Source organism: Rhineura floridana, chromosome 9 (assembly GCF_030035675.1).
Source record: "Rhineura floridana isolate rRhiFlo1 chromosome 9, rRhiFlo1.hap2, whole genome shotgun sequence".
Taxonomy (NCBI): Eukaryota; Metazoa; Chordata; class Lepidosauria; order Squamata; family Rhineuridae; genus Rhineura; species Rhineura floridana.
The window spans coordinates 1,101,553-1,115,653 of record NC_084488.1 but is presented as its reverse complement, the minus strand read 5'-3'; the positions used below and the strand labels follow the sequence as shown (position 1 = coordinate 1,115,653).

Below are 14,101 nucleotides of genomic sequence, written 5' to 3'. Positions count from 1 at the left end.
GGGAGAGGGCCTTTTCGATCGTGGCCCCCACCCTCTGGAACTTACTTCCCTTGACCTTCGGCATGCCCCCTCCCTGCTGACTTTTCGCCGAGCCTTGAAGACCTGGCTCTTCAGACAGGCCTATGGGATCTCTGGGGTGGGTTAGGTTTTACACTGTATTAATGTAAGATGGTCTTCAGATGAGATGTTATGATATTAATAATGTGATGATTATGTATATGAGCAGATTGTATTTTATATTGTACGTCGCCCAGAGTGTCCGTTCAGTCGGACAGATGGGCGTCTGCTAAATAAAATTTTATTATTATTATTATTATTTGGGGTGACAGATATGGGCCATGGGTTTGCCTGCGATAGTTATCAGGCAAGTGATCATTTTATCTAGTTAGGGACATAGACTTCCGGTCAAAGATAGCGATGCAGGAGGCAGGTTTCTCTGCTCCCCGCAGATTGTTTTAAACACTTTTTACTCTATTTTAGCATCTCAGCAATCTCCTCTGAAATAGGGAAGTAAAGAGAGTTTGCTTTTAAGAGACTTAATTACTGCTGTACTTTCAGCTCAGCCATCTCAGTTGTGAGGGAGTTATCTAGTACACCTAATGGATGCAAGATCTAATGAACGCAGCGAAATGCAGCTGGGAGAAGAGAGTCTAAGAGGTTAAGAATTTGCTCAGAAGTGGAAGAATTTGCTGAAAAGTGGGAGCAACTCCACGTTATGATTCCCCTCAGCTTGGCAGCTAAAACATTTTAATCTTTGCCTGTGTGTTTGCGTATGAACTGAAGAAACTGAGCCCTGGCACAAAGTGAGGCAAAGTGATGGAGTAAACTGGACAATGAAACACATCGGTGTGCCAGCCTGTGAGCTGGGAGGGAGCAGGCATAAACACCTCTGGATTTCTTGGGCTTAGAGATATAGAACCTCAAGCTTGGATCAGCTGTAGCCTGGATTCAAACCCTAAATAAACAGTTTTCATTGACCATAAGCACAACAAGCATATGGAGGCAGTAACAAGGGCAGTTTGCTCAAAGAACTCTTTTCAGGTGCCTGAAAATAACTCAGGGTGGCTGAAAGTACTTGAAAGAACTCTGTTTACTGCTAAGACATGGCATATAAGAGAAAATAAGAACAAGGTGATGCTGATGAACTCTTTTTTCTTACAAGGAAGCAAAGCAGAATAGAAGACTTTGCCACATTCAATCTGCTGCATTTAATGGCAGCCAGATTTTTCTACAAAATCGGTACTCATATTTGAACTCTGATATGCCAGCACCCTCCAATAATGGCAGCAGGAAAGAAAAACTTCTAAGATTGGGAAAGGGAAAGGGGTGAGGTCTGATGGAAAAGACTGTTCTGGTTGGTGAAAAACTTGTACAGCATTGTCTATTAGCGGCTACAACATTACATTCCATCTATGCCACTTTGAGTTCTATAGACCAGAATGTTAAACATCTCTTTCCTACTGTAGAGAGCAAGAAAGGGGTAGAATCCTCATCTAACAGGAAGCTGGTGGATATGTATCAAAAATTACAACTTAAAAAGAATATTGTACTATGCATGGATAGGACCACTAGGATAGGGTAGAGGCAGCAACCAGGAAACCATTTGGTTTTGCAAACAGACCAGTTGGTGCTAACTATTTTACCCTGGAGAGGAAATCTCCCTAATTGAAATACAAAATACAGAGTAACACAGCATCTCAGCCAATTACTGGGGCTAATCCCACATAGAATAAGAACTGAAAGTTTGGAGAGACTGAAAACATACCCAAATCTGACACAGATATTAATAACTTTTGTGCACGATAAGGTACCAACATTGATATTTAACCAAAGAAAGAAATTACAGAGATATGAGGTGATACCCTCCCAATACTACAAGAATGTGTGAATTAGACCTTTGCACGGTAAAGTAAGGAACCTGACTTCTCAAAGAACATTGAGAATGAGAAACCCAGATAAGGGCTCGAGTTTAAAAACTAAGAATGGCACACAGGCTTCAGGGCAGTATAAAAAGAGACAAGATAGCCTCTTAAGCTGGATAGCATCCCAGAATTGGAAGCAGAAAACCTAATGCCATCATTTTCTGTTCTACAGGTTGAGTCACAAAAAACCATCATAGACAGATTAAATAAGCTGAGAGAAACACTTGCAGCTAGGCAAAGAGACGAGAAAGATGAAAAGCAGAAGTCTTGGTGAGTGTAGTTACCACTGAAAATCAAGATTTTCCCTTAATGGAAGTATGCCTTCCTGCTTGGGAAGACCGTAAAGTGATAGCAGATCACCATATTGAGTAAGAGAAATAAGCAAATACCATCTTGCCAAAGAGTAAAGTCTGTCCACAAGGGCGTTAAAACGGCGTATTTGTAATGGATGAGACCATTCGTCGTTGGCCAGCTTAGCAATAGGATCTGGCACAGGAAGGTAGTGATCTGCTGGTGTGGGGGATTTCAAGACCCTGGCCCCTTTAATAGCGGGAGTGGCAGCTGCAGGTTGTGTAGATTGGAGACCAAGGGCGTTCAATACTCTGTGAGCAAGGGGCTGATAATCTAAGGCATCAAACAGGCGATAAGATGTATCCTCCTCATGTTCCAACTGATCACTCCATTCGTCTCCTTCGGCTTGCACAGTAAATGGTGACTCCTCCCCACAAGAAACATCATCAACAAACCTGCCCCTGGCAATGTCAAAAGGAGTTGGAGAGCATGATGGATCTGCCTCATTGCGTACATAGTGGTCCACACTGCGCTGAGGAATGGCGGGGACTTGTGACGGTGACTGTGTTTGAGTGAAGAACGACAGCATGTCTTGTAGTTGTGATATGTACTCATGAGACAGCTGCAGCCCCAGTGAGGTAGATGGTTGCGCTTGTAGAGGCGACGTTATGGACGGCTCAGCAGGCTGTGAAGATGAATATGTTGACCCATTAGGCATTACTGCCACTGGTTGTTTTCCATCAAGTCTGAAAGGCTGAAAGTTTGAAGCTAGCAGGAGCGTTATCAGGAGTTAAGTCTTTGCAGAGCCTGGGAATGGACAGTCAAGGCCGGAACCATGGCAACCAGGGAGATATCGGCTGGGAAAAGGTCCAACAGCCTTCTGTTTGTGTCTGTCTAACTTTTGCTTTCGAAGAGAGATGTTCTACCTAGAAGGGGGGGGAAACTGCTTGTCACTGTTACAAGCCTTAATGTCTAAGTAAACGACTCTTAACAAGATCTATTGCCTCTGTGATGTTTCTTGACCATTCTACTTCTGAAAGTAACGTGTGCTGTCACGCAACACTGCACACACACCAACAGGGTTATGGGCCCAGATCCAGCACGCGTTACACAGGAGTAAGTGGCTGGACTAAACGGCAGTCGGTGTTCCAGAGGGCAGCTTGATTTATTTGTGCCAGAAAGAGGTGAGCAGAGATGGCTGTAAACATGTCGGGAGGCATGCCCATGGAAAGACTTACGGAAAATAATTACGCCAGCTAGAAGATGAGAATGCGGGCTTTCCTGATAAAAGAGGAGTTATTTTCTGTGATTGAAGGAACCCCCCCCAGTTCCACCAACAGCGGCCTGGACGCAGAAAGATGAGAAGGCGCAGGCTTTTATTACTCTGGCTCTATCCGACTCTCAACTGCTACACGTAAGAGATGAACCTACAGCCAGACGTACGTGGGACGTGTTGCAGGCTTTACATGTGCAACAGACAGCTGGGTCTAACCTGTGTTTGGCACGGAAGCTGTACCAGATGCGTTTCACGGGTGAGTGCACTATGAGTGAGCATCTCACTGAATTCAGGCGCTTGTTTGCTGAGTTAGAGGATCGAGGGGTCGACCACAGCATCCTTCAGAAGACCTATATGATCCTGGCTTCACTCGATGGGACTTGGAATAATTTCGTGATGGCAATGGAAGCTATGCCAGATGGGGGCCTCAATGTGGCATATATTGAGGGAAAACTGACCCAGGAGTGGCAGCGGAGACAAGAGGCGAAAAGTGCTGAGCCGAAGGAGGCAGTCAGAAGCAAGCAGGATGGCAAGCAGGAGCAGCAACGGCTTAAATCTTGTTATTTCTGTGGAGCACGTGGACACGTTCAAAGAGACTGTGCAGTCAAGCAAAGAAGCAGGGACGTAGGCTGGAAACAGGGAAGCGTGAACTTCGTCAGTAAAGAAAAGCCTCAGTTTATGGATACAGACTGGATTTTGGACAGCGGAGCGTCCCATAGTCTCGTAAAAGACTTATGTTTATTGCACACTTCAAAGGCGGTGCAAGACTCTGTTCTTTTGGCTGATGGATTGAGACGAACTTGCAAGGCGCGAGGCACTTTGAAACTGAGTAAGATTGGCATAATTTCTGATGTACTGTTTGTCCCTGAATTGTCTCATAATGTTTTGTCAGTGAGAAAATTAACCAGTTGTGGGTTTAAAGTGGAGTTTGAAAGAGACAAATGTTTTGTGAAAAGAGGGGGTGAAATTTGCATGCAAGGGAGCCTGAAAGATGATCGGTTTGTAATAAAGAGCACTCAAGCAGGGTGTGCTGTGTTAAATGCAGTAGCGCAGACACATCAAGGCTGTGTGCATGATTGGCACAGAAGGCTGGGGCATGCAAATTATGACACGATTAAGAAAACCCCGATGCATAGTGAAAACATGCGGTTGAAAGATTGTGGTCAGTTGATTGATTGTGATGCCTGCCATAAAGCTAAAATGACAATTGCACCAATAAACCGGGAGGCTAAAAGCACGACAACAGCTCCCTACCAGCTAGTTCATGTTGATTTATCAGGGCCAATAAACAGTTCACGAGGAGGTGCGAGGTACTTTATGGTATTGGTCGATGATTTCTCCAGATTCACTCATGTTTATTTGCTGAAAAGGAAAGATGAGGCAGAGCAGAAGTTGCGTCTGTTCATCAAGAAGGTTGAAACGCAGCATGGCACCATTGTGAAAGCGATACACTCAGACCAGGGAGGGGAATTCACAAGCAAAGCATTGAGTGACTTCCTCGAGAGTAAGGGAATAAACCAGAATTTCACAGCTCCATTTAGTCCGTTTTCTAATGGGCTTGCGGAGAGAAAAAACAGGGTGCTTCAGGAAGCTTTGAGAGCCATGTTAGAGGATTCTAGTCTTTCACATTCTTTCTGGGGAGAAGCTATTCTGTATGCGGCTTACATTCACAACAGGGTGTTACATAGTGCTATTGGAATGTCACCCTATGAGAAACTCACTGGGAGAAAGCCTAGGGTGCAACACATTGAGAGATTTGGAGCCCGTTGCTGGGTCCACATTCCACAAAATAAAAGATGTGGCAAACTTGCACCTAGAGCACAAGAAGGATTTGTGCTAGGTTTTCAAAATGCATATTACAGAATATGGATACCACAAACACAGCAATTAGTTCTGAGCAGAAGCATTAAAGTCTCAGAAAAGCCTTGGGATCAAAAGCAAACAGTCAGATGACACAACGCCTACATCAGGACCTACACAAGGGGTGACAGGGCCAACGCCTACACAAGGGGTGAAAGTGGAAGGAACAGATATTCCACTGAAGGATGCATTGAATGAACTGATTTGGGGCAAACGTAAAACAAAGAAACGTAAGGCTGATGAGATGACATATCCTGAGCAAGCCATGCCAGGAACAAGTTCAGGAGGGGGTGCAGCAGGAGCCGAAGCTCCAGTTCTTTTAAGGCGCTCTGAGAGAGCGAACATTGGGAAACCTCCTGATAGATTTACTGTGGGGGTAATTACCAGTCCAGGGATGCACAAAGAAGTGCAAATGGATCCAGAGACACTATATCTGACTTGTGTGCAACCTAAGTTTGATTGATAAAGTTTTAAGCTGTGTGAACTGAAAATATAAAACTGGAAATGTATGATGCAATGTATTGGAATGTATTGCCTATGTATAGTAGAAAATGTATTCCTGAAATGCCAGTGTTATTGTTGTAAATGGAAAATGCAGACATGATGAAAAAAGGGGAGCATGTTGACCCATTAGGCATTACTGCCACTGGTTGTTTTCCATCAAGTCTGAAAGGCTGAAAGTTTGAAGCTAGCAGGAGCGTTATCAGGAGTTAAGTCTTTGCAGAGCCTGGGAATGGACAGTCAAGGCCGGAACCATGGCAACCAGGGAGATATCGGCTGGGAAAAGGTCCAACAGCCTTCTGTTTGTGTCTGTCTAACTTTTGCTTTCGAAGAGAGATGTTCTACCTAGAAGGGGGGGGGGAACTGCTTGTCACTGTTACAAGCCTTAATGTCTAAGTAAACGACTCTTAACAAGATCTATTGCCTCTGTGATGTTTCTTGACCATTCTACTTCTGAAAGTAACGTGTGCTATCACGCAACACCGCACACACACCAACAGAATAAGCCCTAGGTGGTAATATGGGAGGAGGGTGGCTGGCTGCTGGTTGGTCAGGAAACCCAGCAAAGTCTTCCTCCTCGGAGGATGCAGTCGGAGAGTGAAATAGATTTGTTAACTGTTCCTGGCCCGCCCCCTCGGAAACCGGAACAGAGACGTAGCGTGGCCGCTTGGTTGTGCTGTGGCTGGATAGATGTTTAGTTTTGGCAACCGCTTTGGCGTGCTTGTGCTTGGCCGCCTTAGATTGTTTCGGCTTGGTTGCCTGAGTTGTCGCTGGCTGTTCCGCCATCATATATTTTCTAGGGGGTTCAGTACACGGCCACGGATGGGGCAGAATGTACAGTATCAAACAGTCTTGGTACACGGTCACGGATGGGGCAGAATGTACAGTATCAAACAGCCTTGGTACACGGCCACGGATGGGGCAGAATGTACAGATCAAACAGCCTTGGTACACGGCCACGGATGGGGCAGAATGTACAGATCAAACAGCCTTAGTACACGGCCACGGATGGGGCAGAATGTATAGATCAAACAGTCTTGGTACACGGCCACGGATGGGGCAGAATGTACAGATCAAACAGCCTTGGTACACGGCCACGGATGGGGCAGAATGTACAGATCAAACAGCCTTGGTACACGGCCACGGATGGGGCAGAATGTACAGATCAAACAGCCTTGGTACACGGCCACGGATGGGGCAGAATGTACAGATCAAACAGCCTTGGTACACGGCCACGGATGGGGCAGAATGTACAGTTCCAGACAACCTGAGTATACGCAGAATGTACAATTTCAAACAGCCTTGGTACACGGCCACGGATGGGGCAGAATGTACAGATCAAACAGCCTTGGTACACAGCCACGGATGGGGCAGAATATACAGCTCCAACTAGGCTGGATACACGAAACAGCTTCAATAGTCTGCTTCAGGCAGCAGTTTGTGTTGAAGAACTTATAGCAGGCTTATAGAGGTTCTGCTCTGCAGCATACACACAGAAACTGACAGAAAAGGCAGAAACTGACAGAAAAGGCCTAGAACAGAATCCTTTACTATGGAAAGGACCAAACAGAAAGGGCGGGAAAAAAGGGGGAGGAACAAAATGGCGCCCGCGAAAAGCGCGGGAAAATTGGCCAATCAGAAAGGCTTGGGGCAATGAAGAAGCAATGGCGGTCACAGGGGAGCACCAGCGAGCTCAAAAAACGGCCTCAAAAAAACGCTCTGCAGCCGCGGGGCTGAGAAGCGCGATCACGGCTTAAAGAGCGAGCCAGATCTCTACAGCCGCGGGTCAGACTCAGCAAGCGAGAGGAATAAGGACCCGCAGCCACAGGCTCCGAAGGCAGTCGTGGCGAGATTTAAAATGCCTCAGAACGAGCCGGGGGAGGCGGGGCAGCCCAACCAGAAAGGGACACTGAAAGTAGAAAGAGCCGCAGCTGCAGGATCTGGAGAAAAAACTAAGGGAGCTGCCGCGAAAATAGGCGGCGAGTTGAAAAAAGAGCGGCGGCGCAAGGCAGAGAGCTGCAGCCACAAGCTCCTGGATTAAGTCTGCATCCGCCGCCTTAGGAAGGGAGAACCGCAGCCGCGGTCTCCCAGTAAATAGCTAGGGACTGAGGGAAAAAAATTGACAAAAAGGGGATCCCCCTTAAGTACAAAGACAAACAAAGTACAGTCAGTCCCACAGACTCTAAAGTAAAAGACAGAGGGAAGGAAATAACGTGGAATACACACACAAAACCTCCACACCCTGTCACACAAATACACAAAAACTTATCTAAACGCTAAGCTATATATCCAACTTGCACGGACGAAGGCAAGAATGAACTGGAGAGTGGGAGGGGCCTGATGCCCCAGTCTTGACTTCAAAAACATTCTTGCCTTCGGACGATAGGTGGAGCTATAACCCGCTTGATGGCAGTCCTCCTATGGAAAATCAAGAATTTCCCTTAATGGAAGTATGCCTTCCTGCTTGGGAAGACCGTAAAGTGATAGCAAATCACCATATTGAGTAAGAGAAATAAGCACATACCATCTTGTCAACCTCTTTAAAAGCATCAAATAATTTTCATGTGGAAAGATTAGACTCTTGGGAGGTCGGTCCAGTAGCAAAACAGACCTAGAGGGCGCCCCAACCTTGTCATTGACACCACAGCCCCCGCAACTCCAGACTCCCCTGTGGGAGCTCATCCTCACCTAACCCATCAGGCACTTCCCAGCCAGGTGCACCCCCACTTCCCATGCCTGAACTGACAGTTACCAGCCCCCTCCATTGAAACGGGTAGATGAGAGTCTGGCAGAGGCTCCACCTCTGTCCCACACTCGAAGGTGCTTGAGGCAAGAAATGCAACAGACCCATCTAAGGAGCCTCCATTTGAATGCATGCTCCCAACCTACTTAAGCAGACTCAAGGGGGGGTTACAGTTGCTGAGTCAATGTCTTGGAGTTGTGAAGTCATGCTTAGCTAGTTCTAGGGAAAAGCTGAGTTCCTAGAAAGAGTAGCTAGTTACATGAAGCACTCTGCACTGCATCTGTCTATTACCTTAATAAAAAGAGGAAACACCACCGTCGGGTCTGAGTCGCTCAACTTCGGGAAGGACACTTGGTGGTATATACACTCCAATTGAGCTAATATTGTGTTTATAAACAACCCTCGCACATTTTGGAGTGATTTGACCCTCTTGACTTTGCATTTCAACTTCCTTTTTACCAATCCCCTCATTTTGGGGCAGTTCCCTCTTTTGAAGTCAAATGTGACCAAGGTGGATTTTCTTGGGAATTGGCCACTTATATATATGTTTAATTTAATAGTACTATGGTCACTGCTCCCAATAGGTTTGACAACACTTACATATTGTACCTAGGTGCCACTTTAGATTAAGTCCAGAGTCACTGCCCCTCTGGTCGGTTCCATGACGGTGTTTTAGGGCTCAGTCATTTAGGGTATCCAGAAATTTTACCTCTTTTTTATGACTGGAACACATATGCAGCCAGACAATGTGAAGGAAGTTGAAATCACCCACTACTACAACATTTCCTCTTGGATGCTTCCTTTATTTCATTCATGATCTTTCTGAGCATTTTGATCAGGGAGCAACAGCACATCGCCAGTACTAAATTACCCTTGGGGCCTGGTATCACCACCCACAATGATGGAGTCTGCCCCCTTTGATGATTTCTAACTTGCTGGACTCAATGCCCTCTTTGATGTACCGAGTGACACCATCTCCAATATGACCTTTCTTGTCATTCCTATAGAGTTTATATCTATAGATAACTGTGCCTCACTGGTTCTCTCCATTTCAACAGGTTTCCATGGCATAAGGTCACAAAGTAGCATGATGCAAGCCCTAACCCAGTGAGGCAAGGAAGAGCTAGGACCTTTCTTCCCTAGAAAAGCCAGATTAAGGGATACAAAAAACATATTCTACTGCTTAGAGGCTTGGTGTAACAAACACACACTTTCAGAGCCCTATGCTCATCCAGAGTGTGCCATATTTTCTCAGACAGGTGTTTAGGTGACAGGCAAAAGGAAGGAAAAACTAACTCTTGTCAACAATGGAACTGACAGTTACATTTAGGAACAAATGAAGGATCTGTGTGTACAACTCTTGATGGAAAATTTAGCCATAGATAATACTTGTAATTCACAAACAAGGTGACAAGGAAGACTACTTTGACTGATAAAATCCTTAAGGACACTTCCTTCAACAGCTTTAAGGGAGGTTTTTGGAGAGCTGTGAGAACCTTGTGGAGGTTCCATGTGAGTAACTGGTGTTGAATAGGACGACTAGTGAGAGCTGCACACCACAAAAGATATTTCAGGAATGGGTGCATCCACAGAGGCTTGTCTGCTAACTTTGACAGGACCAAAGATAAAAGTAATGCCTGATGATGTCAAGTATTGGTTTCAAACCGATCATCAATCCAGATTGCAGAAAAGCTCATAGTCTGGACTCCTGTTTGTGGGTGCCAATGAAGGCCTTCACAGGCGACATGATGCTTCCTGCTATAAATAATTGAAATATCAGCAGCAAGTATCTGCTGTTAATTTACCTATAAAGATTGGGGTAGAGATTTTAATGGCACAGCCACATCTAAGGTGCACTGCAGCAAACACTAGATGAAATTAAAAGCAGCATTGAAATGTCCATTCTGTTCATGCATAAAATTTTGTACTGAATCTGATCCAGATATTTTTTTAACAGATGAGGGAGTTGTAGGTGGGTGGGTTGGGATATTTTGCAGTGCTTTTCATATTTTAGCATTTCATTCTAGTCCTAAGGCAAACTTTTTTTAAAAAATACTCTGTTTTAGTGTTTGCTATTTACCAATGTTCAAAGAGAACAGAAGGCATTTGCATGCCTTCACAATTCTAATTCTTAAATAATGAAGCTTCAAGTGATGTAAATCCTGTCTGGGATTTAATTCAGTAAAGCCAAGGAGAATTTTTTTCTTTCTTTTACTCAAGCAACTAAGAAAGAAAAACTAAGGGCTGCTGGAAGAAGAGTTGCCTATTATATGGGAAATATCCATGCAACTGACTCCACCCACACGACTACCGATCTTTCATAGTTAGAGGGATGTTGTGAAATGAACCACAAAAGATCACTTGAAAAAGTACTCCTATAATGTTTAAAGAGCACTGCAGTGTTGGAACAAGAACTGCCTTTGTTCATTTTACTGAAACAAAAAGGTTAATGTCGAAAGAAAAAGGCATATTTTTTCTTTGTTACCTGCTGCACGCATACAGTTGCCATCATTGGTTCTCTGTTGAAACAGGATTTCAGATAACCCAAAATTTCTTCCACATACTATAAAAAGAGAAATTTTAAATTTCAAAAAGCTGCTATTTAACCAAACTGTCTATATAATGCCAATTTTATTACATTTAATTATTAAATTAGTTTAAGGAATGGCAATATGAGGGCAATAGAAAAAGAAAATATGTTATGATTATAAATATTAACAATGTTATTAGAATACGTCTTAATTATTTATAATTACTTTCTTAAATAAATTATAATTCTGTAAGTTTTCTTTGGCAAGTAGACCAGTGAAAACACATGTAAATATTCCTTGAAAATTGTGTATTTTTAAAGTTTAATTGTGATGACATACCCTGAGTTAAACTTATCTATAATCTAAAGACATGTGGAAGCTTACTGGCAGAACATCTGTTTCGCATGCACAAGGTCCCAGGTTCAATCCCAGACATCTTCAGGTAGGGCTGGGAGAGACCCTCATCTGAAATCTTAGAGAGCTGCTAGTCAATGTAGACAATACTGAGCTATATGGATCAAAGGTCTGACTCAGGATAAAGCAGTGGTGGGGAACCTTTCTGGCCTGGTAGGCCAAATTGTTTTCTAACTCCACCCCTGCAAGCCAACTTTACAGGTGGGTGGGGACAACCTATCAATCAATCACCTAATATCATTATGATGCCAGATGACTGACAGATGGGTTGTCCCACTCAACTGTCAAAGTCCCTTGTGCTATGTTTCCCAAGAGCCTGACAGCCAGCTTGTTGGTGGGTGCTTGGGAACTGCAGCACAAGAGGCTTTACCAGTCCTGTGCTTAGCAGAGCACAGAGCACAGCGATGGCAAAGCTGCTTTCTACAGGGATCAAGTGAGTGGACAAGTTCTCCATGGGGAAACTCAGCTGTGTAGCTGATCCAGCCGCATCTCTACCTGTCCCACTCCGGATGTCACATATGACTCTGTTGTGGGCCAGGTGGGCATGATCTGAGGAAAACAGCCTCATGGGCTAAACTGGGACCCATGCTGGACCAAATGTGGCCCACCTCTGGTATAAACACAGCTTCCTATGTTCCTGTGATTCAGAATTGGAAAGCAGTGCTATTTTTCATTTGCACCTATCCTTTGACAGGAGTTCCTCCTACTGCTCTGGAAACTGCTAGGGAACCTTCCCCAAGGATAGTTTGGCATGCAGTACATAGAGGCTATGTCTGGAAAGAAGGGACACAACGATTCCCAAGTGCACACTCACCACAAAGCCATCTGTACAGATGTCAATGATGAGTAAATCAGAGCTTTATTTACATATACTTTAGTTCATCTGAAATCAACGTGATATAGATGTGCACACAGACACTCACTCACACACACCTGGATTCTGGTCCAACATCATGGCGCACTCAGCTACATGATAGGCTTTGTGTGTGCATTGGGACTTCTGACTTATTTCACTCTCACAAGGGTATGAAGTGCTGCTTGATAAACCACATTTGCAGATTCAAAAGTAGAAAGAAATAAGTCAAAAGCATTACTATGGAGGACAAGCGTGGCTGAAGCGGTTTTCAAGATGGGAATTTAAAACTACATTCTGGTACCAACCATTAGGGACAAATATGCCATGAAATCCAGTCTGAGTATTACTTATAAAATTATTGATATTTATTTCTCTAGTTGATGTAGCATAATTAAAAAGCATTGTAAGTAATTATTAACCCACTTTTCCAATATCTTGAAGTGTTGCAAGCTCTAAAATTTGAGAGAGCACATCCAAAGCAGACCGCAGAAATCCACCAAACTTTTCATTACTGTTCTGGAGATCCAGTGTAACCTTATCCCCCGATCGAAAATAAAAAATAAAAATAATTATAGATTTAGCATCTTGTAAACAGTAACTCAGGCTGCCATTCTATACTCTGTTACCTAAGAATACTCCCCATCAAAATACTTATCAACAGAACTAATAGAAATGCATAAAACTTCCATCAAAAAGCAACCTGCCACAAAAAAGCAAGCAACTGAAGGATTTCCAAGAAAAAAGAAAAAAAAGTAGGAAAACTTTACTTGCTTAATTTCCTTGTATTAGTCAATGTTAAAACAAAACTAGAAAAGGAGGAAGGTGGTGAAGGGGTTTTAGAAGCTGAAAACTGAACGGGAAAGGGTAGCAAGATCCACACATGAGAGCAATTCTACACCTTCAAGAGACACCTTGAAAGACAAATTCTATCTGGAGCAGCTTAATCAATCACTATGGCAAAGCCAGACATGGTAACAGCCACACTGGTGCAAGGACAGGGCTCTCTCAGGCTCTGTACTTGGAATCCCAAAGATGGTAGAGAGGCCCAGGAAGCAGGAAGAAATGTCAAGACTGATTTTAACTAACCGGCTCTATCTATTACAAAAACAGAATAGCAAAGAAATCCCTGTGCAGCTCCAGCAGGCTGCTCCTGTGGTACATGAGACCCCCAGCAGGATAGGTTTTGCTTTGCATTCTTCCTTCTGTCCGTGGCAACAGCCAACTCTCTAATAGTCATAGGTGTCAGTGCTCCTAAGAGTCTCGCAAAGTGAGAAGTCCTTACCAGGGCATTCCTTTTATGTAGGAGTAAATATATAAAATGTTATTTTTTGTTGACTGAATTCTAGGTCTTGAAATGCACAGGAGTTCGATGTTCAATAGAAACGTAGGTAAAGATTGTGGTGGAGTCTTACACATTGGCAGTTTTATCTAATATTGTTACTGAATTCAAGCCAATAAATGCAATGAAGAATTAAATCTAGTATGTACATGCACAGAAAGATAGCAAGAATATATAAATGGTGCCAATGTGGGATTTATGGAGGATCTCTCTATTGCATGTTATAGATATCAGTGCAATGGCTGACTGTGGGGTTTAACCACAAGGAGCCAAGTTTCACATTCTAACAGACAAGCTCTCATGAGCTCTCAAATTCTCTCAGAAGCTCACAGGTTACTTTGAACAAATGGATCCCTCTAGGGATAACC

General features: G+C 43.9%; 1 protein-coding gene across 1 annotated transcript in view; it reads right to left on the bottom strand.

Moving 5' to 3' along the window:
• Nucleotides 1-14,101, bottom strand: part of HTT (huntingtin) — a 337,153-nt gene that overhangs the window by 134,038 nt on the left and 189,014 nt on the right. The window contains exons 29-30 of the mRNA XM_061584691.1: nt 12,818-12,928; nt 11,079-11,156 (exon numbers count right to left, since the gene is read on the bottom strand). Coding sequence (XP_061440675.1) covers nt 11,079-11,156; nt 12,818-12,928 — 189 coding nt within the window. The remainder of the gene's footprint in view (nt 1-11,078; nt 11,157-12,817; nt 12,929-14,101) is intronic.